General features: G+C 34.1%; 3 protein-coding genes across 5 annotated transcripts; 1 reads left to right on the top strand and 2 right to left on the bottom strand.

The window, feature by feature from the left end:
- Positions 1-1,056: 1,056 nt before the first annotated feature.
- LOC145624326 (uncharacterized) lies at positions 1,057-10,677 on the top strand. Of its 3 annotated transcripts, XR_014110419.1 has the most exons (9): positions 1,057-1,217; positions 2,865-3,172; positions 3,441-3,526; positions 4,781-4,927; positions 6,223-6,325; positions 7,575-7,687; positions 8,020-8,144; positions 9,921-9,999; positions 10,228-10,677. XR_014110419.1 is itself a non-coding variant. In XM_081677331.1 (8 exons), the coding sequence occupies exons 2-7, from the start codon at positions 2,953-2,955 to the stop codon at positions 8,107-8,109; spliced, it is 759 nt and encodes a 252-aa protein (XP_081533457.1). In that variant the 5' UTR covers positions 1,057-1,217; positions 2,865-2,952; the 3' UTR covers positions 8,110-8,144; positions 9,921-10,677. The 3 variants fall into 3 exon arrangements, 2 of the variants coding, with proteins under 2 accessions (XP_081533457.1, XP_081533458.1); XM_081677331.1 differs by having other exon boundaries at positions 9,921-10,677; XM_081677332.1 differs by lacking the exons at positions 9,921-9,999; positions 10,228-10,677 and adding an exon at positions 8,913-9,454.
- A 135-nt stretch (positions 10,678-10,812) lies between these two features.
- Positions 10,813-13,112, bottom strand: LOC145624327 (uncharacterized). Its single transcript, XM_081677333.1, has 3 exons — positions 12,552-13,112; positions 11,772-11,894; positions 10,813-11,256 (listed from the first exon to the last, which is right to left on the bottom strand). Exons 1-2 carry the CDS (start codon positions 12,946-12,948, stop codon positions 11,803-11,805), a joined length of 489 nt encoding a protein of 162 aa, XP_081533459.1. The 5' UTR covers positions 12,949-13,112; the 3' UTR covers positions 10,813-11,256; positions 11,772-11,802.
- Positions 13,113-14,589: 1,477 nt separating this feature from the next.
- On the bottom strand, positions 14,590-20,740 carry LOC145624328 (vacuolar protein-sorting-associated protein 11 homolog). The gene is made up of 5 exons (XM_081677334.1): positions 20,252-20,740; positions 18,232-18,411; positions 17,749-18,069; positions 15,903-17,651; positions 14,590-15,374 (listed from the first exon to the last, which is right to left on the bottom strand). The coding sequence occupies exons 1-5, from the start codon at positions 20,471-20,473 to the stop codon at positions 15,006-15,008; spliced, it is 2,841 nt and encodes a 946-aa protein (XP_081533460.1). The 5' UTR covers positions 20,474-20,740; the 3' UTR covers positions 14,590-15,005.
- Between the last annotated feature and the right edge of the window lie 2,851 nt (positions 20,741-23,591).

The raw sequence follows: 23,591 nt of genomic DNA on the forward strand, positions 1-23,591 counted from the left end.
TATAAAAAATATACATATATTTTACTGTTTGTGGACCACTAGGACAAATTGGATAGATTTTTAAATGTAACACCGTTAACTCTCTCTCCGTTTGGTACTATTCATCATTTTCTTCCTCCCACCTTTTTCTTCATGTTCATCTTCTTCCTCTTGTTCATATTTTTTCTTCTTACCCACCTTAATCTTCTCCCTCCAATCTTTGCCCACTTTCACCTTCTCTTTGAAGTCCATTCGACTCCATGTCCGGCGATGCGGCTTTAATGGAGAAGTTAAACAAAAACCCTGTTAGAGATATCGGAAAATATATCTGAAACCCTAATAACAAAAGGAGAAATCAATGCCATGGTTAATCCGAAAGGGTAGCTAAGCTTTCCTTCTTCCATTAAACTCGACTTCGCATCACCATTTCAGCGGCTTCGCTGTCGAAATTTAACAAAAACCCAAATAATAAAGTGAGAATAATGGGCATGGTTAGCCCTAAAGGGTATATAAGCTTTTTTTGTCCATTGATTTTGACTATATTCTCATTTATTAAACCTTGTGATTATATGTATTTAATATTTGTGGTATCATTTTTTTTTCCTTTTCTTTTTAATTAGACCGTGTGATGTCAAATAAATATTTATTTTTCATGTTTATAACATTGTTAATAATTGGCTTAAATAGTTTAATATTCCTCCTTATAAGAGCTTGAGGGTTTAAATCCCTTTATAAATTGACAAACAAAATTCACTCTTGCAACTAATAATAGAAAGATTTATTTAGTTAAAAAAAACTTTTTTTAAAAAAAATGACTTCATTATATCATTCTTTAACAAAAAAAATTGTTTAACAAAAATGGAAATCTAACCCAAATTAAGCAAAAGTTGATATCTTTGTTTATACCAAAAAAAAAAAAAAAAAAAAAATAATAATAAAATAAAATCGTGGCATCCAATATTCCCTCACTTGACTTTGACCTCATCCCCAGTTGAACTACCACAAGTTGAACTTCCCCTTTCTTCTTTTTCCTCTAACTTTTGCGCTCCAACTAAAAATAAAAATACAGTAAATCAACAAAATCTCGCAACTTTCTCTCTCATCCAATTTCTGTCAATTTTCTTCTGTTCAATTTTTCTTAGCCGCCATTTTTGTCCTATTCACGAAACCCTAAATTCTGCTATTTATTTTGGATTGTCGGTGATCTCCGAGGTTGCAACAATGGCGGATTCAATCAGGTTATTTATTTTTTTATTTTCTTTTAATTTTAGTTTTAGCTCTTAAGATTTTTTATTATGGCGAATTTGATCAATTTGTTTTGCTAATTTTAAATTACCGAGGTATTGAATTGATTGCAAGTTTTTTGATGTTTAATTTTTCTGCATTGATTTAGCTGATTTATGATCCGCATTATACGAGTGTTCAAATTTGAAGTGATTAGTGAATTTCCTTTTGGCTATTATAGATTTAAGGTTGTGGAAGTTTGCTCTTTATTTATTTATTTTGGCTCGAAATTTTGTGTTTTGATCATGTACACACAAAAGTTGTTTTTTTTTTTTTCTTTTTTTTTTTTTTTTTGGACAAAAGTTATATAGTCTATTTAGGCATGAAATGCTGAGATTAGTGAGGTAAGTTAAGCTGGAAATGGAATCTAAACAAGCAAATTTTGTTTTGTTTTTATTTTTAATTTTTTAAATGAGGAAGGCAATGTTGGAGTCTAATTTAGCACTTAGGAATTTATAGCAGTTACTTTTTTTGCTTAATATCTGCATTTCCAATTATAATAATAGCTTGGGCGATGTCCCGGGATTTTATGCGTTATTCTATTATCTAGTGAGGAGACTACTGCTACAAACAATTATATGAAGTTTGAAAAAGTAATGTAACTAAGAAGGTTGGAAATGGAAAAAAAAAGAGCTAAGATTAATACTCCCTTTATTTTTAAATACTTGCTCTGTTTCTCCATTCGCGGAGTTTTAGGAGAAATTGGAGAAAGTAATAAAATAGGGAGGTAGTGGGGTAGTTGAGAAAATAAAAAATTGTATAAAGCAAAAATAGTGGAAGAATAGGAGGAGAGAGAGTATTATGTTGGGTCCACTAAGCGTGAAAAAAGAATTAAATATTGTAAAAGCTTTCCAAAAAAGGAAATGGAGCAAGTATTTAAAAACGGTCGGAAAAGGAAAGTGGAGCAAGTCTTATACGAAGTACTTTACATCTCTTTTATAGCTTTTCAAAAGCAGTTACACCTTGACTACTTAAGTCTTGTTCAGTTCACCTTATTTCCAATTTTCCACTTATTTTCGGAAAAATGATTTCAAATGGGGTAATTAAATTTCAGGATTAATAGTTCATATAAGTGGTAATAAGGGTTACACAGGTTCAACCTACATCTAAAATAATTTTTAATAAAGTCTAATAAGTACATACTCCATATAAATAGATATTAGGTGAATAGAACTATGTTATTAACAAGAGTAATGAGATTGTAGTAGATTTATGGAAAAGTTCTTGCTTTTCCAAATTAGAGGTCATGCGTTACCATGTATAGACAAAATCCTTTTTTGTCCCCTGCATTTGCATGAGAAGTGGGTGCATAGATTGGCTCCAAAAAGTTTATGAATACATCTTGATTTCATGTTGGGTATTTCAAACTTTCTTAATATCATTTGTAGATACTTTTAGATATGAGTTAAGTATATGTGGATCTCCATAACCTTGTCTTGTTGGGAATCATACTAAATTATTGTTACTGCAATGTATACATTGAGCTGACAAACACTAGCATGACAATAGAACTTGAGTATAATACCAAGAAGTCAATAATTGACTTTGTGGGGGATTACTTTGGACTTTGGCTTTTACATCTTTGTTTTCTCTTGTTGCAGGTACCTCCTTCATTGACAGGTGAAATGGTTTGCAAGTTTTACAAATCAAGGGATGATTTGGACTATTTGAATTTTAATATTCTCTGCAATGCAATTAGCTTCGAATGGCAGTCGTGGAGAAGATGATTCGGAAACAGAGCCTATCCTGTCGGATTCCCATATAATTGAAGAATCTCAGGAAACTACCCTTTATGAAATTAGAACTGTTAATTGTGATACTTCCGCTGTGACAGATATTGAAGCTGATGAGAACTGCAGTCTAGTGAATCCAGAGCAACCACAATGCCGGATATGCCTAGAAATTGAAGGTATTTTACCACTTGTGGAACTATAAAGTTTATACCAGCAATACTGCTTTTTTCCTTTTCCCTGCCTCTAATCATGATGCAGGCCTGTAGCCTGTATTAATTATACCTTGCTCAATATTTATTTCTCATATGAGGATCTTGTGCCCATTGTCGCTTCTTGTTTACAGATGATATGTCTTTGTTGTCCATAAATTGATTCTCCCTGTAGGTATTATCTTATACAAGAATTTGATATATAAGAGATTAATAAGTTGATGTATGGTGTCAGGAGAGGATTTAATTGCTCCATGTCATTGTAAAGGCACTCAGAAGTATGTCCACAGATCATGTCTTGATAATTGGAGGTCCACAAAGGTATATGATTTAAATTCATTCCTTAAAGGTCTAACTCAGGGACAACAGTGTAGTACACATCATTATGCATGCAGCCAGATTTATTGTTTTATCTGATCGTCTATAGCCAAAAGTGTACTAGACCAAGTAGAGCCCCTAAATTAAAAATTTATACTCACTTCCATTTGAAAAATCGTTAGTGATTGTTCATTGCATTGGTATCCAAAACTGAGAACTAATATTGCTTTGATTTTTCTTAGACCGACTAGTACTAATGCATTGATATTTTAATTTTTAAGTGACAAGTAAAGCTGATGGAAAAATAGCTGTCTCAGTTGTCAGATTATATACAATATTGCAACAGAGGTATTATTAATTACAGGAACAATTTAAAGTTAATTTAGTTTCACAGTGATTTATAACTGTATCGTCTATATGTTTAGAAGATCTACATAGTCATTGAAGTTGTCTTCCGTGATGGTTTAGAAGTCGACCAAGTTGTTTGATTTCCATATTTTTGAGTTTGATAAAATAGGTATTTGCACCCACAAACTGCAGCAATTAGTGAAGATTGCTCTCCAAAAACAAATATCACTCTCATTTTACTTTCAGTGACCACTTGTGGAAGAACATTTCGTAAATGATTTTTATCTTTGGTTAATTTCAAGAGACATGTATCATTGGTTGCGTTTTTAAAATCTATGCACTGTGCTCTTAATTGCAGTTAGTCATGATAGAAAGGATTGCTACATAATGTTCTACTAATTATAAAATATAATTTCCTAGCTGTGTAATGGGATGATAACCTGAAGAAATTCAAAACAAGTGAGGCAACATTTGCCACACTGAACAGTGATTGATTAAGAGGATACTGAATAGCAAGTTCTTATTCTCCCTTCCTGTCCCTATCTCAATTTTATGTACTTCTTGGATATACAGCTTCTTTCTTGTCTTCTAAAGTTCAGCTAAAGTGATATATTTCCTTTTAAGGGTTAGGATACATCTTTATATTATTAAAGTTTCTTGAGGTTTTTACTTTCCTTTGTTCTTTTAGATATTTGCTCTTTTTCTTTTTCAACTCCTGCTAATTGTGCTCTAGAAACATTTGTTGCTTAAAATTTAAATGCTTATCAAGAGAAGTTGGAAACCAGCATTAAAAAAAAATCTCCGTGTACCTACCCTGATGTGTAATCATTTTTCTGATTTTAATTTTGTAGATTTTCCTCTCTGGAGGGCTAACTTAATGTTATTATCGCATTTATGTCATTTTCTCAGGAGGGCTTTGCTTTTGCTCATTGTACAGAATGCCGGGCAAATTTCTTATTGCGAGCAAATGTTCCATCGGATCGCTGGTGGTTGAGATTAAAGTTTCAGTTCCTTGTTGCAAGAGATCATGCATTCATTTTTATAGTTGTTCAGATGGTATAATGACATAACATGATGCTCTGTAAAGTATTTAAATATTGTTAACAGTAAACATACAGTAAAAAAAAAACAGTATGAATATTTTGTTTCCTAATAAACATCACTGATTAATTGGCTGCAAATAACTTTCCATTTTTGGACTATGCATCTAGAATTGTTGCTGGAGTGATTTTAAGCTGTGACACTTATAGAGTTCTTTTAGTATCAGCTTCTTAGTGAAGGGCGTGCACTAGATTCCTTAAACAAAAGCCATGGTGTTTTAGATCCAGGATAAAGTGACAACTTTCCTATTCCATTACATCTTTAAGTTTAAGATTTTTAGAGTCTTTTACCAATTCTCTACTATATTTTTCTAAAGGATGTGGTTAGGCATATCTCGCCCTCTAAAGTTGGTACTGAAAAAATTTGGCAATCTCATTTTTAGAACCATGTATAGCTAAGCCTTTTTTTTCCTCATAAGATGATTGACCTATACAAAATGCTATCTTTTGTTAATAGATGATTACAGTAGGTAAAACTTGTGATTTTTTTTTTAAAGCTACAAATTGCTTCCTCTTCTTTTCTAAAGAGGATTGTCTCTTTCGCTGAGACCCCCATTTGCAGATGCCCAAAAGCTTGGAATGCCCGCTCTAAGGATTTTTGGTTCAATGGTATTCTTACTTAGTTCCAAATTAGTTGACACGTTTTGACTTTTGATAGTATTCATAAACTTTAATTTGACTGATATTTATGAATTATAGATATGGAAAAATACAATCATGTGGATCTTGTTAGATCCGTTTAGTGTGTACTTAACTAAACTTTAATTTGGAACATAGGAAGTATATACAATTTTCTTTTTTTTTTTTTGTTTTTTTGGGGTGGTGGAAGTAGGAGGGTTCTCAGATGCGTTGTTTTGAAGAGAAATGTTGAGTAAACCTATGTTCTTCTTGGCTTCGACCTTAGCCCTATTATGTTCCAATGATGCATATGAAAGATATAATCATATTATTGATTTTCCACAATCTATTCTCATGGAATTTTTTAAAGTCATGTGCTCAATAGTTGGGCTATTTATTAGCTTTTTAGTTCTACCTATGCACTTTACCTGCCTTGACAGTATTTATGGGATGCCATATTAAGCACATGTGTTATAAGTTACTACGTTAAAGTTACTACACTAGACAATGATCAACAATACATGCATAACATGTACGTATGTCCATGTGTGCTCATATTACATACTAAGCACATATTTAGTACTACTTATTTGTTTGGCATGCTTTAAAATTCTAATTAAGCTGTTTTAACAGATTGTGGCAGTGTTAGGCATTCTGGTTTACAAATTCTATGGTGAAGAATTGCGTGAAATGTTTGGCTATCAAGAACACCCATATGCATTTTATATCATGGCTGGTATGTGATTCTTTTCTGTCAAGCAGCATATATCTGCAATAATTTATATGTACTTTTCTATTTTTCATTTCATGGACAAGTCCAGGTGTTATAATTTATAAATACTAAGCCAGCTAGCTATTCTTTGTTGTTGCTAAGGAAGAATAAATTTTTCGTGGTCTGAGTTGATTCTCCTGCATATGACATATTGAACTAAGCTATATTACTCCACCAGAATTCTTTGCTCCTTTTTGTAATTGTGTTGCTAATGTTTTCTAACTTTGTGACTGAGATGCTATTTTCGAGAAGTGTGATGTTGAATCTTATTTGGTTTATGGATCTGAATTAATGTGGACATGTGTGGCTTGAGTTCATTTATACCCCATAATATTATGCTTTCACATATTGGTTACAAAACCTTTAATGTGTAGAACATGATAGAGTTTCAGAGGGAATTGCTGGTTTGTGCTCTTGTCTTGCAAGATTTACTCAAATATTTCTGTGTGTACTAGGAAAATTTGTTAACGACTACTATTACTCTGTATTAAACTACCAAAGTTCCAAGCATTCACAGATCGTTAGACAGTTTTCGTCACATGGCCCACTTTTGCTCCACTTTTTTCTCCCTAAAACTTCTGTTTCCCTTTTGGGCTCGTAAAACTTTGGGTTATAGCTTTCCTTTTTCATTCACTCTTCAACATCTGCTCAACATATCACTATTCACTAATTAGGTGTGAAGAGTTGTTGGGGTTTCAAGAAAGAATCTTTTAGAGCTTCAATTTGGTTAGTTTTTTGCATTGAAAATTAGGATTTGTGGAATTGCAATTCAATTAAATGAGTCTCCTTGCAAATTTGAACAACTACTCTTGCTTAATGCATAATCGAATTCCTTTGGTACCCTTTCAATTCAAACAAAGTCAACATTAGATTCTATGTATATTGGACTAACGAAAAGAAAGGGAGGGAATATCTTCTTATAGAATGTATACACTCTTTATTAATGTTATAGTATTATATGCACTAAGCACTTATGTATGGATTATTTATTTATTTATTTATTTTTTGAATAAAAATTCATGGTAGAGTGGTTTGAATTTTTGTGGACACTTGTAGCTGCAATCTTATTTGTTTCTCTGTTACTACATAATTTTTTTTTCTCTTTGTATGACAAGACTGACAACTAATGTCTTTATCTAACTTGTAATTTTTGTGGGTTCATTTGTGGAATTTTTTTTAATGATGTCCTACATACTTGGTCCAATATTTGCAGTTTTGGCTATTATACTTGTTGGCTTGCTTTATGGTTTCTTCATAGCGATAATATGTGGACAGAGGATCAATGAGCGCCACCATCATGTTCTTGCAAAACAAGAGTTGACAAAGGTATTGATTATTCCTTAATGTCGATTGCTTAAAATTGGGAAGCCTTGAGCAATGCAATTATGTCTTATAGTTGGATGTCAATATTAGACATGCATCACATGCTCCTAAATAATGCATCTGAACTGAAATTTTAATGCTTTCACTTACTCTAGCTTCTTGATGACCTACTTATTAAAGAGATGTATACCATTTCATGTCATGTGACAAGAGGCTTCTATTGTACTGTTTTGCTACTTGCATTGTCTTTCTGTGTGAGTGATGGCTGTAATTCATTGATCTTACTAAGTTCTCTGTTGCATGCATTTGGATTGAAGATTTTAAATTCTGTGCAGGAGTACATAGTGGAAGACCGTGAGAGTAAAGATGTTCCTGAACTTGACCCTAGCCACATATCAGAGCTGAGAATGTTGGGCCTCTACTGAAACAATCAAATAGCATTTCCTTGGCATTCTTTTAGGTGTGTGTTCTAATTTTCTCAAAAAAATTATTCCCCTCTCTGATTAAGTACGACATTCAGGCGAAATTTAGTTCATTATTAGTTGATGATTTTGATCACTTGTGGCAGCATAACTAGATGAAAACTTCAAAGTAAAAATTTTTCTGTTAGTGCATTGCTGCTCAGATTCGTATCTCATTAGCATTTATTGTTTAGGATATTAGATGTTTGTGGATTGAAAGAGACAATAATTGAGTCTTGAATGCTGGGTTTTGAATGTGACTACTGAGAGGAACAATGATTCTGTCAATGCAAGCCGTGAATCTAGTGATGCTGGTTTGTTTTTAGAAGAATACTGTTAAAGTTCAGAGGCTTGGTGCCAGGGGGTGAATCTTGGTTTCTGTAGGTGGAGAGGTTTCCTATTGGCAACTTACTAAATTTCGTTACCCTGGGAAAGTTTTTTAATTTGGGAATTGGAGTTGGATTGCTTGCATGTGGCAGATGTGTTTCATATTATCATCATTGGTACAAGTCATAATTAAGGTGTTCCCCCTCTAGTGTATACCTTATATAATATACTACTAACATGGGCAAAAATTCCTTTTTAAAAACATGGACAAAAATGCTGAAATGATTACATTTATATTATACTTCCAAATTTGGCAAATGTTGTATCTTTCATACATTATTGTACAAACTATTTATAATGAACAACATCGCTGTAATCTCATTATTATGGGAAAACATTACAGTCTTATGATGTCAATTTTTTGTTGATTTTGAGGACAGGTTCTTGGTGGCTTATTTCAATGGGAAATTTGTTGGAGTTAGTGCTATTTGAGTATGAGTTGAGAGAATAAGAGAATTGTGAGTAATATATGCTTTAGTGTTAGGAATTAGGATGTAATTGAGATGGGGGAATTGAAGGAAGCTTTTATAATGTTATGATGATAAGACATTAGATTTTCTGTTTTTTCATTCCTATTTCATGTCTTAATTTTTTAACATGTTCTATATCATGGAATATGCTTCTTTTGAATGGAAATTGCTTGTCTATGCAAGTTAACGTGCACAAGTCATCTAAAGTACGAGAGATTTCAATTTGCCTTTTTGGGCTAGGCAAATGATATTAAGTGTTAAAATCAGCTCAATACAACACATTACTTTGGTTGGAAGTTGGAATCTTCTGTCCCTCGAAGTAGCGAGTTTTATTATGATATAAGTCCCTCGAAGTAGGGTTTCACGAGTCCCGAAGATATAAATTGGGACTTATATCATATTATAAAGTTCTTTTCACGGATCCTAATTTTAACCAAAATATCACAGCATGTTTGTTTGGGGGGATTATTGATGGGATAAGGATTTAAAATCCCTCATGTCCCATTATCCCTTGTTTGTTTGAGGGGATACAAGTTATCCCATAGGAAAGGGATGGGGACTAAATATAGGCTTATCCATCTATTTCTATAACAAGGGGGGGCAAGTATAAGGGTTGGAGATAAAAATTAAAAGGTAAAAGACAATATTACCCTTAATGAAAGGGAAGGAAAAAGAGAGGAGAAAAGTTAGTAAGGATAGTTTGGTAAATTTACTACTTGTTCCAAACAATGGATAGCATAATTTTTATCCTTATCCCACCTAATAATTTTTTATCCTTATTCTACCATTTTATCCTTATTATCCCCTTCCTATTGCCAAACGCCCTGTCATGTTAAGTGTTAAAAATTATCAGATCATTTGGTCAATAGATATAAATTGCTTCAATCTGCCCTGTCTCTGACTTTAAATCTGTTTCAGGTCCCAACCTTGGTTCTGTTACTAGATTCCGAGATATGAATTTGGAGGCAGCACGTGGGAACTTCTTTAGCATATAGAGGTGCATATATATTCGCATACATACCTTCTCTTATACTCTGTGTGTCATAGAGAAACAATTTACAAAATTCTAATATGCTGTAAAGCTTATAGGCATTTGATTTCTCTTGGGTTTTGACCTTTGCCTACCATTTTTACAAACCCTTTGTGGTTAAATAACTGGACCTTGTTAAGGACGAGGTTACCTTGAAAACCAATCTTTGTTGATTTCTCGTGTGAATTTGTATAGGAGCTGTATATAATTTCTCTATCAGGCTTAGCTTTCTAGCAGGAACCGTACTTGTCTGGAATAAAACAGGACAGATCTAGGAGACTAGATGGGTACAGGATTGATTCTGCAAGACTAGGTGCCCCTTGCAATACACATGTAAAGATTGCATGCTGCTACAATGTCATTTTTCAGATATTTGATGGAAGTGCATTGGCTCGATCGTATAGTCTTTTTACTCCTTGCTAGTGAAGTCATACTGCAAGCATTTTGATCTCGTCCTTGTGACATGTAAAACTTTTGTTAGTTGAGAACTGATGTAATAATTTGTCTTTAACTTCTTGCAAGGTTTCTGTAAGCTAGATGTTAACCATTTCCCATTGATAGGGGGAAAAACGCTGAATCATTGTGTAGTTTTCTAAACCTGCTAAGGTCCAAAAGGGCATAATTCATTCAGGTGTTTTTGTTCAATGCAGGGGAATTGTGTATTATCATTGAAACCTGAAGTACATAGATGGTCCTTGTTACTGGTTGCACGAGAGCAACACACGCATTTTTTTCATTTGATTACAATTTTATTAATTGAGAAGGCCTCATTTCAGACAATTACATGAATACTATGGAGTAGAATACTACATTGCATTGATTTACTACAGATTTGAATATTGAATCTTCATTTTCTAAAAGTAGAATACAGGCACCTCTTATTCATACATAATAATAAATTAATAACAGATCAAGATTTTGAATATTCACAAGGTTGAATTTTTTTTTTTTACACTAAAGTTGCATTCAACAGCTCTAAACCACATTACAAAGAACATACAGCCGATACAGGTCTCTTTCTGTCTGTGTAACTGGTTGTTGATTTTCACCTTGATAAAATCCGGTCTCTGCAGGCCTGCAGCTGTTGTCTAAGAGCAATCAGACTGCTTCCTTGTCGCCTTCTTTCAGCTGTGCAACCATGTATCAAAACTCTCAATCCCCGATAGATCAGTCAAGTACTCAAGTTCCCAACTTTCCCACGAATAATATACAGTAGGTGGAAGCCTGCAATCACAATTAAAGTTCAAAATTCTGGGTTCCTTCACATTTAAACTAACAAATATGAATAATTAAATTATTGACATCTAATATGAATAATTAAATTCTTGATATCTGAAAAGGTAAGGTAGTAAACAAGGGTCGAATTTCCAGCTAAACAATTGAGTATATGACTGACAAGAGATACCATCTATCAATTTTTAAGAGTTTCACATTAACAACCACATCCAAACATCTATAGCATCTATTTCATCAAAAGTCTGGGAGAGCTGAAGATTTAGATATGATGCGGTGACCAGAAACAAAAGGATAAATGATCTCTATTACTATTTAAAAAGGCACAAAATGTCCAAGTTATTTGTGCGATGTAAAGTAATGCCCAAGTAATGATCATGGAATTTATTGACACTCAAACAGTGCTCTAAGTTATCTTCTTTTTGCTCCACCAATTTGCACAACAATCTAAAGAGAGAAAAACATGTACTAAGATCCTTACTTTAAGGTGATAGCACAATACTAACCTTGGATACAATTTTCTGCTAAAGAGCAGATTCACCCTTCCTCGTCCTCAAATCGTGATGCATGCTTAGATGCCGTCTTGCAGCTCTTGCCCGTCTCTCCCTCTAATGAAGAATGGGATGCCCCTGCAATTAAGTTTTCTCATAAGTCTTTCATGTGCCAGAAAGCCCAAAATACATAAAGCTCGCAACCACGAAATCTACTATGAATATGCAATACACTACACAATCATAAGGTGAGGGTACACGGGGTTAGGGATTACCCATTCGCACATTCCTTATCAATAGTAGCAAATACAACTCCTATCCCCAACAACTCCCAAATCCCCAATTTTCAAAAGGTTCTTTTCTACAATTCCCACACTAATTGCGACAATGGTATTGTCCAAACCCCTCGAAATCAAGGATTACAATCATATCCTTCCTATTCTCCTCACCATTCAAGCATAGTTATGACTTCCATCTTCAGAAAAATTATACAAGCTACTATCCTTTCTCAATCAGACAGCAAGCAAACACCCTCCTACCAATCTTAGAGGTATTATACATGCATCGGTCCACTTTCGTCTCGAAAACCAATCATCTTTGTCATTCCTCAAATGAACCCAATGACATAAAGTATGATTATCATTGTCAATCCATCATTTTAATTTCATATTTCAAACTCCATGTTATATCATCAACAATAATTCAATAAACATATAAGAACAAATACCATCAATCAACACATAAACATATAATTAAATCATCATGAATGTAAAATTAGCAGATAAGATGAATCACCTTCAAAGAAATGAGCAGAAGAAGGCCACCCACGACTCGAAGAGAGAGAAAAACCCTTATTACCACCCTTAATCACAGCAGTAGCAGCAGCAGAATTATGCACCAATTTCCCAATAACATTCGCAAGCCCTTGAGCTTTACTCTTTGGTGGGACCCAATAAGAAGCCCCAGGAACAAGAGAAATCCAATCAGGTTGAGATTTCTTCACAATAATCTTATGAATTGCATCTTCTAGATTCTTCATCGCAACCTTCTCCACCTCTTCCGCCGCCATATTTTCGCCGGAAACCACCTCCGCCGAGTTAGACCGGTGCCGGAAATTGACGAAACGGGTGGTAGTTGCGGAGGAGAGAGAATTGGGGAATCGAGTTAGGGTTTGTGAAAGAGATCGAGCCATTTTTGATTGGAAATTGATTTGATTTGATTGATTGTAAGTGGGTTGGGAATTGAATCTTGAAGATGAACAAGAAGCTAAACCCAGCCACCTACAAAAGGAAAGAAGGAAGACGAAGGAAGAAGAAACCAGAAAAATTGAAAAGAGGATAAATTATAAAAATGGAAATTGGAAAAAATTGGGGTATTTTGTATTTATAGAAAGTGGATAGAGAACGTGGATTAGCTGGTAACCCAGATTTGTGAGGGAGATAATTTATTTAAATAAAATAAAAATTAATATTTTTAAAAATAATTTTTCAATCTTAAATTAGTAGTTCGATTTGACTTAACGTCGTTATCGACATCAAAGTTTATTAATTTTGGCAGTGTTTTTTTAATTATACTGCGGATAAGTTGTCTACTTCTTTAAATGGGGAAGAAATGTTAATTTTTTGAATAAATACTAGTACATAAATGTTGGAATATTTGTTAAATTATTTTAAGAAATGAATGTTATAAAAATGTCAGGATAAAGATTGATTACAAAGTCGACTACCCATTCATAAAACTATGGCCACACTTTAGTACGATAGTACGAGTAATATGTTGTTTAAATGAGGATTTCTTAAATTTTAATTCGTAAGTGTATGCTTGAACAATGGAAACTATCAATAACAGACAAGCAAATGAAACAACGAATTTGAGACAAATGAAGTACTTTTACAATTTGTTTCAAAAAAATAAATAAAAAAATGAAAAAAAATAAAACCAAACAAACTTTTAAAAGTTTTAGATTGGTATAAATGAAATTGTCCAAATTTGGAGGTAGCATCTCACACAGTGTAAAAAGGTGCATGGTCTATGGTTGTGAAATTATGTTATTATTTAATGTTAATGATAGAATAAGTATGGATTTGATAATGACTAGATTTGATTCTTATATTTGAGGATAGATTGGTTTTATTATCTGTTAAAAAAGACCATTGGCATTGCAACTTGCAATACAGATAGACAATGATAGCATGTTGTGACTGTAACTTGGCAAATGGCAACAAATTGAATGCAGGCAGTAACTCAGCAAGGATTATGGAGGAAAATTCACCACTTCAATGTGGCATGGGTCTACAGAACCAGTACATACAGTTTCAGTTGATGCAGACCTTCCCATTAGATCCCTCGACCACTGCACTAAGATTGAAGATGTGGATTCTGTCCCGATAGAGCTTGCCAATCCTGATGCGGATGAGCTTCTGAATAGAATTTGCTGCAGAGAAGAGACATTGGTCCAAAGAGTGAATTTAGGGAGAGAAGGAGAATAGGAAATAGAGCAAGAAAGGAAAGAGTATACAAGAGCCAAAGCAATTGACAGTAGAAGGGTGCAATAGTAGGCTTAATGTGAAAGATCAATGCAATCGAGCAATTCTGAGTCAACAAGTCTGAATCTTACTGATTCAAATCATCAAAGCAACAGGCTTTGCGAATTATTGTCATTTTACGACAATGAAGCATTTATTCATCTAAGATGGAACAAAAATATGAGATACAAAATCATTTTTTTTCCACTGAAGTAGCAACTGGGAATCATCTGTTATAATAATAGTGGCACGTAAAATAATCAGGAAAATGAACAGAGTATAATGCATACACTGAAAAAGAAGCATCATCAGGGAATCAGATCTTCCTTTTATGATTATACAAAAATTTCTCAGTTTTCAGCCTCATCTACAGCGAGAAAATTCTAAGATGGAGCTGCTACCTACTATTATTTCAAAACTTGCGCAGATATATAAACATCTCAAATACCAATCAAAATGTTCCCGAGTAAGATCCTTACAAAACCAAACAATTATCGTGCAACAGGTGAGGAGCATTTTGGATAAATGCATTATAAATGCAATAACTCCCAGATAATCTGGGTCAGGATGTTGGCCAACTAACATAATAACAACTTTGGCCCCAGATCCAGCCTTGTTACTGCCACACAGTCTAGAACTCATCAATATAATCAGTAATCCACTGATACGGGATAATTAGTTGGGAACATTAGAAACTTGGACAAATACTAAGATAATTAGACCCTTAAAAGCCACTGTCGGAAGAAGAATCTTCATTGGGTTTTGTCTTGCTGATTATTCCTTTTCCAAAATAATCAGCAATAACAGAGAATCCATCTTTGGAGTTCTTAACTTTCTGAAAGAATTGATCTTGGTCTTTTGAGTTCTGTTCCAAGCTTCTCTTCATTTCCAGCACAGACATGTACTCGGGAGCACACTCGGGACACTCCTTTTCATTGTCACCAAGGCAACGTACATGATAAGAGTGCATACACATAAAATGGACTGCTGGAAGGTCAAGAGTGAAATTGCATGTAGAACACTTGCTGAGCTGAAAGATTCTTGCATTTGTCCTCAGATCCTCAATTTCTTTCCTCATTGCTGATGTGTCCTCCTGTAAAATCATAAATCCCACATTGTTCAAATTCTTCTTTCGTGGAACATCAATTACACAATATACTTCGTATAACACAGCTGACTCAAAAAAATAAAAATAAAAAATAAATAAAAAATAAAAAAAATAAAATAAAATAAATAATTGCTTCAACAATAGGGAGGAAAAACACTTATGAGCATTTTCTACCCTGGAGCAACCATGAACCAAGACCATCAGTGAGTTTTTACCTAAAGAGATACAATTTTGCAATGTAACAAAATATGTCATAGTCTATTGAACAGGAGAGATTCCATATATATGACATAAATGCATCTTCATTACTGAAAAAAAAATGCATTTTCGTAACTCAAGGCAGTAGTCTGAAATATTTTTATCTATGAAAATTACACAATTCTACTTTGTTTGGCATAGATTACCAGATCCTGCTCAAATAATTATGGTCATGTAACACCCACCATTAAAATTGGTAGGTAAGTACATAACTATTTGCATAAACACAAGGCTAGAAAACTGGCAAAAGCTTACCTGATACTTTTCAACGGCCAGCCTGTCCTCTTCAATCAGCTTAGACTCCTGTTCAAGTTTCCGAGCGATATAATCCTTAATTACAGATAGAGTGAGGCATGGATTCTGGGACAGTGTTTGAAGTACAACAATAGGTGGTAAAATGTCATCCCTCTCAATATATTTCAAGACCTCTTTAACTTCTCTGGAGCAATCTTCTCCAAGTTCACCAAAATATTTTAATACGTCAGCCCAAAGAGCAGGATCTCCACCCTTACCTGAATCTCCAAGCCTCTTACAGCATGCAATCAACCCCTCGTGGTCATGGGCCTGCATGTAGCAAGCAATCACCTCCTTGTACAGTTTCATTTTCTCATATAGAAACAAAAGCCCTTCTCTAAATGCATTCATTTCACAGAGGATTATAACAAGATCTACATCATAAAGCGGATTTTCCTGGTCAGATGGCCAAGCACTTTGAAGCAAACGCAATCCTTTTTCACGTCTTATAGCACGGCCTTTCTCATCGTCACTCAGTGATAGTTTCCCATTTGATGAAGGTTTTGACACTGCCGTAACTCCAGATGATATTGTTTCCTTGTCACCAAGGTCTCCATTGAAGCTATACTGTGACATTGAGGGGAAGGTCAAGTCATAGGATAGATACAGTTCCAACAGGGTATTGTGAATTTCCACCTGTGCTGGTGTATCCTTCACTCTATCAGTGTATTTCTCGAGAAAATCCATTAAAGATCGTGGATGATGTACAAAAATATTGAGAAAATCAACAGGAGATGGCAACATGGATAAGGTACCCTTTTTGGCAGGTTTTCCATCCTCTGTACAGAGCTTCAGGAGTATAAGTATGGTCTCCCTCGGTTTGTGCTCGATAAGAATTTTTCCATATTCCTTAACTGTAACCCCAGCTTGGCTAGGATCAAGACTTGAAATATACTGTAAGGCTTCATCATATCTACCAAGATCTTCCAGTAGAATCTTCAGGTACAACTCATGCCTACCTGCTTTTTTAGCAACATACATCGCATGTTCGTGATAATTAGCAGCACGACAGACTCGTATCACAGTCTCTACATCAAACTTATGCTCCCCACCATCCTCACTTTTAATAAAATAATTCAACTTATCAACATCTTTTAACTTAGTGTAACAATTCAATAAGAGAGTAGTATGATCTTTTGACGCAAGCCCTTTTTCATGTAAATTTTCCAAGTAATTGGTTAGATTGTGGATCCTCTGAGCATCCAGGAATTTCTGTATCACAAATGAAGGTTCAAGGTGACCAATAGTGTGGATGTACTGAGCCATAGCCTCATTATACTCCTGCTTGCTGTATAAGTGATCGCCATATTTTCTAAGGACTTCTGCAGTTGCAGCAGCATCAGCTTGCTGAGTTTGAACAAGATTAATAGCTACAGAATAGAGATTCTTCTTAAAAAGCACATCTAACTTGCTTTCCATATCCTTCTCTCCCACACAAATGGCTGATTTATCAGCCATGATGAGAATTATGTTGCCCCATTCACAGAGCATGTGTGAGACTTCATTAACCGTAGCGCTGTGTGCTATCAATTTGTTCTTCAGGTCATAAATATTAAATGTATTCTTGGTACTTCTTTGATCTGCAATTACACACAAAAGATATCCACGGAACCATCCAAGGAATCTCTTCTCTCCTTCAAATGCCCAGCAAGGACCACGTCCATCATCTTCATAAAAATACACAGCTTCAGGTCGTCCAATTATTAGCTCCTGATTACAGTTGAATTTTTGGCACAAGTCATTTATCAAATATTTGTAATGCATGAGAATTACCTTTCAAATATCAAAGAAATTTAAAACAGCATACCGAGCGGTCACTCATTGCAACACTTTTTGTACTACACCCAATCTGATCCAAGGTTTGCCTTTTTGCTGGTTGATATTGGAGATTGAACAAGCTAATAGAAGATGGAGTTGCTGCAAATAGAAGAACGTCTGGACCATCATTTCTGAACCCAAGTCCTGTAATAGCAGCATGACCTGCTGAAGCATTTTCCACTCTAAGTGTAAAACGGGTAATTCGCTCACGAGCAATGTCCCCCTTGATGCAGTAGATGCTGCCATTGTCCAATCCAATGGCAATGAGTAAAATTGGTGGCGCTTCCTCTAGAACTAAGAAGGATGTAATCTGCATGAAAAGATGTGTAATTATAATGACAGTCAAAGGCAGCAACAGAATCAATTCAGCAATCAAGTAAATGAATATAAAATACATTTAACAGCATGAAGTAACGGAAGCACCAACAGGAAGGAAGAAACTGAAAAAAAAACAAAAGATAGAAGATATTACCTTTGCTTCAGGAAATTGGTTAGTAAATATACGTAATATTTGAACACAATCAGGAACTGATGTGCTCGTGCTTGTACCCTCCATTTGTGTTTTATCAAGGTCAAAAACTTTCAGGCACATAGCTGATGCCTGTGGAGAAATCTGTTCATCTTGGCCAATAGTAAGAAGGTAATTGCGTTGCTGTACACATAGAATAGATAAAAATTAATTAGCATGAACCCTCAAAGGAAATCATCACCACCGCTAATGGAGTAATAGTTACTGTTATCAAGTGGAATTAGCAACCCTTATTCATTTTGAAGGTAAATACCCACAGGAAATGCACGCCACATTGGCCTTCTACTTCCACTTTCTACTTTCTCAACAATCTCTCTCATAGTTATAAGGATGATGCTGCAACATTTATCTCTTTGTCATCACCAAGAGTTACATTATACTAAGTTAGGCTTAACAGGTTCATAGGGAGGAAGTCTCGAACATATTATCACAGAGGAAACAACGGGCAGAAGGCTACAACCAATTAATAGCAACACGTCAATCCTTCCAGAGCTGACAAAAGATTTCAAAGGACAATCAAGGTACAAATATGTTACTGAGAGCAACTTCCTTAACTCTGTGCACTTGCGGGGGGGGGGGGGGGGGGGGGGGGGGGGAGGGGGGTCAAGTTTAACTATTTATTAGACCCCTAGAATTGAACAGAGACCAAACATATATTTGAAAATTTTCTAACCTTCATTAAATCATAAACAAAGTTTCAACACAGTCTGAGTAAAATCAACTCACACAACAGTCCGCTACTTTCATATGAAAAGTATCAATCCTCTCAAAACGTTGAAGCCATGTTTTCGTAATTTGGTTTTGGAAGTACTTTTATTGCATAATGTAAAACACTAGGCTTTCTATGACACCCAGATGAAACATTAAGCCATATGCCCACATTAATTTTAGCAATTAGCAAAGACTTGGGTAAGTTATATAGTTTAGCTACGCTTGAGAGCCTTTAGAACATTCACCAAGATAATTTTTCAGATGAGATGCTCACATAGTTCTCAAATACACAGATACTTATATGTTATTATTTTCCTGGATTCCAGCAACACAAATGGCAGGGTGGTGCCTGATGCACCTATAAAATTGCAATATTCATCCTGAAACTCTATAAGAATCTACTTGCAAATACTGGAAAACATGCTTGTCTTTCACTAATCAAGACTCAAAAGTGATTTCATAAGTTCTAGAAATTCACACTCATCCAGAGCATAAAAAGGGATTGATCTCAACTCTAATTCTCCTCACTCGCCTCGTGATCTTAATAAGACTTCAAGTTATGATATTCATACTCAAATTTCCCAATCCCTTCCCCCATCCTTTTAAAATTGAGCTTCTTAGGATCATGTTGGCAGTCTACAGAAAGCAAACAAAATGCATCACACATAAATTTTAGGCCCCATTTCCATTATTATACAATATGCACATCACCTATTCTATAAAACTATTAATCATAATACTAATCCTCCATTATTGGTTCAACCAACCTTTGCCTAACCCAAATTTGCCAAACTAGTAGAAATTCATTAAGGTTACCATTGCTGCCCAATCATCGAAGAGACGGGTTGGCAAGTTGGCATTGCATTACTAGCAACATGAAATCCATGAATTAATGTGACCCAAATAGACCCAACCCATATGCTAAAACCATATATTTCAATAGCTACCAAACTCAAAATAAATAAATAAATAAGTAAACCCAAATCAAATTCAACCCAAATTGATCAATTTCTAGACTATACTGAAGTAGAAACAAATTCCCACATCAAATTCATCCAAAATTTTTAGGGCATCTCAATCCCAATTCCCAAAATTAAAATTCAATAGCTTCTAAACCCAAAAAACAACAAAAGATGATAAGTCAATCACATAGAAAATTCCCAAATTTCGAACTAAAATCAAAGTCAAACAAAACCCCAGATCAAAACCATCCAAAATGAAGAAAGAAATATAGAGATTGAAGAAAATTAACCTTGAGTTGTTGAAGAAAAAGGACAGAAGAAGAGTGAGCTTGGAAGGCATAATTGAACTTGAAACCTCGATCAAGAATACTAACATTCCCATCATCACATCCAATTGAAACTTTCCCTCTTCCACTAGAACAACACTTGATTTCCCCAGTAATTTCATCAGGTACCTTGAATTTTCCACCGTATTTTTCTTCAAAAAACTCGAATTTCCTCCATTGATACATTGTAAATCGCTTGAATTAGAATGAAGATTAAATCAGAAGCTTAATTTGAGTCATGAGATAGAAGAATTGGTTGTATAGTAGTTAAAAAATGTTTGCTTTGGAAAATTTTGGCCACGAAGGAGAGAGAAAGTGAGAGCGTTTGTATTGGAAAGATCTGGCACTAATCGCTGGATGTGCTCTCTTGATGCTTTTTGATGGAAGCAGGTAACAATTTGAATGTGTAAAAATTTGGAAGCCTCATTTTATCTCTTTGATAAACATACTCGTATTTTGTTTATGATGAAGGGTAAAATCGTGATAAATCGATTGAAATAGGAGTTTTACCCTGAAATTACTATTTCAAGTCTAAACATCCAAGATCGGAATACTTTTGGGAATAAAATAAACACCAGAGGATATAATAAGAGATAATCTAATCTTGAAGTTGTTTTTTATATCTTCGAACAAATATGATAAAATTGAGTTTGGGAGTGTTCGATAATACCTAAGGAGTAAGGAGTATATGTTGAGGTTATTTCCTAAAAGAGCAATTGAGATAAGAAAAATAGCTTCTGCAAGTTAAAGTATATCACAAGCCGAAAATACATCGTTTAATTTATTGGTAAAATCGCTACTTCATATCGCTACCTTTTTGTATATCAGCCTTATTAACCAGGGGTCGCTCCATTGCAAGCATCTCATGCACAAAATGGAGGGGAAGACAAAGAAGGAGAAAGAGAGTTCTCCATACAAGCTGTCGTTTTTGCCATTTGTTCGAGATCCAAATGGAAGTCGTTCAATGCCAAATTTTGACACAAAGTTCTTGTCATCCTATGATACATATTTTATGGTTGAATTATCGTTTTGTGCTCTAAATGTTGTCAATCTCTATTTTAGCCCTAATTTCTCTTCATGGCTGAATTTATCAACTTATTAGTGATGTATATAAAGAATTGGTTTGTTTCAACATGTTGTTTGATGTTATAAAGCCTATAACATTGCTTAGAAGGATAATTTGACATAACATTAATTATTATTGATAGTGGAAGGGCTTAGTGTCGACTTACAGTATATGTTTGTGTTTTTTTTTTTTTTTTTTTTTTTCAACGTGTATCTTGGTGTGCTTTAGGCTATTTAGAATGTTGTCGACCATATCGTGTTTTCTCGAGTTTGATAGCGTTTGCCCATTCTACAACACACTAGGGCTTACTGAAATTATTAGCCCAACAATATAAAAATGAATGTATCTTGGATTTACCTTTTATTCAATACCTTTTAACAGTTGGGCCTACTCCTAGCTAGTGGACTTCTTTTGGGATATGTGGCCCAAAAGGTTCTGCAATTGGCTTTTCTAAATTGGATTAAGCCAATATCAATTAGTATTATGTGCACCATAATAGGTGCACCACTCCTATACTTTTGAACATTTAGTGATAAAAATTTGAACATTTTACAAAAATATGAACATCTAGTAAAAAAAATATGAACACGTCACAAAAAATGAACATAAACATGCAATTTTTATGTTCATTTTTTATAAAGAAATGTTCATTTTGTATACAGTAAATGTTCAGTTTATATTACAAAACTATTGAATTATTACGAGTCAGACAAACTTCTTTCAAAATTTGTTTGACTTGCAATAATTCAAAATTTGTGATTGTTCATATTTTTTTACTAAAGGTTCAAAATTTTTTATTGTTCATATTTTTTTACTAAATGTTCAAAAGTATATGTGTGGTGCATTGCGATTGTTCAGATTTTTTTTATTAAATGTTCAAAATTTGCGATGTTCAGATTTTTTACTAAATGTTCAAAATTCGCGATTGTTCAGATTTTTTTACTAAATGTTCAAAAGTATAGGTGTGATGCATTGCAATTGTTCAGATTTTTTAACTAAATGTTCAAAATTTGCGATGTTCAGATATTTTTAATACATGTTCAAAATTTGCAATTGTTCAGATTTTTTTTACTAAATGTTCAAAAGTATAGGCGTGGTGCACCTATTTCTAGGTGCACCATGGTGCATCTTAAAATTTGCGAGCCAATATTGGCTTAATTTCAATTCAGTTCAGTTTATTTTAGCATTAATTAGTTCAGTTCAGTTTTTTTTTTTTTTTTTCTCTCATTAAATATTTAATTTTTAGCTTTATTCGGTTCAATTCAGCTCCAGTCAATTTAGTTCAGTACAGTTCATCTTAGCTCAGTTCAGTAAATAAGTACATGCCCTTATTCCTTTTACTTGTACTTTTTACAGTTAATTACTTACAAATCTATTTCGTATTTTTCATCTCACAATCATGAGGTTATAACTTAGAGATTTAAGAGATGGTGATTGATTACCCTTCCCCTCTTCTTAAAAGATTTGTCTGCGTACCCGAATCGAGTTGGCTATTCTTAAGAGGCTCTGATTTAATAAAACGCTTTCTCCTTATTTATCAAAATAGACATAAAAGAAAAATATTAATGACATGAAAAGCAGTAAAAAAGACGAAAACTACTACATCCATCGACGGAATGTGGAGAAGAAGCCACGTTACATTTGATAAAATCTATATGCATGAAATACACGTCACCCTTAAAATGTTCATTCCACGTGTCAGTATAATTAGTAGCAACAAAAATATAAAAATCTTATTTAAAATTATCCTAAACACTAATCCACCACGATGTAGCTCATCATTGTGTATTGAGCAGATAAAATACCAAACAAAAATTAATTTGTTAAATTCATAGAATCGGAGTAATAATTTATTAAATTATGTTTGTAGTTGTTGTAATCAAATTAGGATAATAATGGCTAAAGTATCAACTTGGAGAATAATTATAATAGCAATGGTACTATGTTTTGTATTCTATTATCTCACAAATTCTCCATTACAAGAAAAATTAGGACAGTTGCATTGTTTTACTAAACGAGGAAGCCATTACTGGAACAAGTTTAACTTGCCGCCGATTCCGGAACGATTCTACCTCTTTTGGCCGTCTTCTCAGCATATTGAGTAAGTCCGATCCCTTATTTTTTACGGTTTTATTTGTCATAGACGAAATTTAATCTCAAGTCTTAAGTGTAATGTACGGTTATTATGTAGTATTCTAGCTTGTACCAATTAGGTGCTTGTTTAGTTGATTGAACATA

Source organism: Chenopodium album, chromosome 3, assembly GCF_948465745.1.
Source record: "Chenopodium album chromosome 3, dcCheAlbu1.1, whole genome shotgun sequence".
In the NCBI taxonomy this organism is placed as follows: Eukaryota; Viridiplantae; Streptophyta; class Magnoliopsida; order Caryophyllales; family Amaranthaceae; genus Chenopodium; species Chenopodium album.

What these genes read in the sequence shown, in the direction of transcription:
- LOC145624328 (XM_081677334.1), bottom strand. Translation starts at nt 20,473, where the DNA reads ATGTATCAATGGAGGAAATTCGAGTTTTTTGAAGAAAAATACGGTGGA. An exon ending in TTTTTCTTCAACAACTCAAG is followed by an intron (nt 18,412 to 20,251) that starts GTTAATTTTCTT and finishes CTATGTGTACAG; the next exon opens with CAACGCAATTACCTTCTTAC. An exon ending in TGGCCGTTGAAAAGTATCAG is followed by an intron (nt 15,375 to 15,902) that starts GTAAGCTTTTGC and finishes ATGATTTTACAG; the next exon opens with GAGGACACATCAGCAATGAG.
- LOC145624327 (XM_081677333.1), bottom strand. Translation starts at nt 12,948, where the DNA reads ATGGCTCGATCTCTTTCACAAACCCTAACTCGATTCCCCAATTCTCTC. An exon ending in TTCTGCTCATTTCTTTGAAG is followed by an intron (nt 11,895 to 12,551) that starts GTGATTCATCTT and finishes ACTTAATTGCAG; the next exon opens with GGGCATCCCATTCTTCATTA.
- LOC145624326 (XM_081677331.1), top strand. Translation starts at nt 2,953, where the DNA reads ATGCAATTAGCTTCGAATGGCAGTCGTGGAGAAGATGATTCGGAAACA. An exon ending in ATAATTGGAGGTCCACAAAG is followed by an intron (nt 3,527 to 4,780) that starts GTATATGATTTA and finishes TCATTTTCTCAG; the next exon opens with GAGGGCTTTGCTTTTGCTCA. An exon ending in TTTTTATAGTTGTTCAGATG is followed by an intron (nt 4,928 to 6,222) that starts GTATAATGACAT and finishes CTGTTTTAACAG; the next exon opens with ATTGTGGCAGTGTTAGGCAT.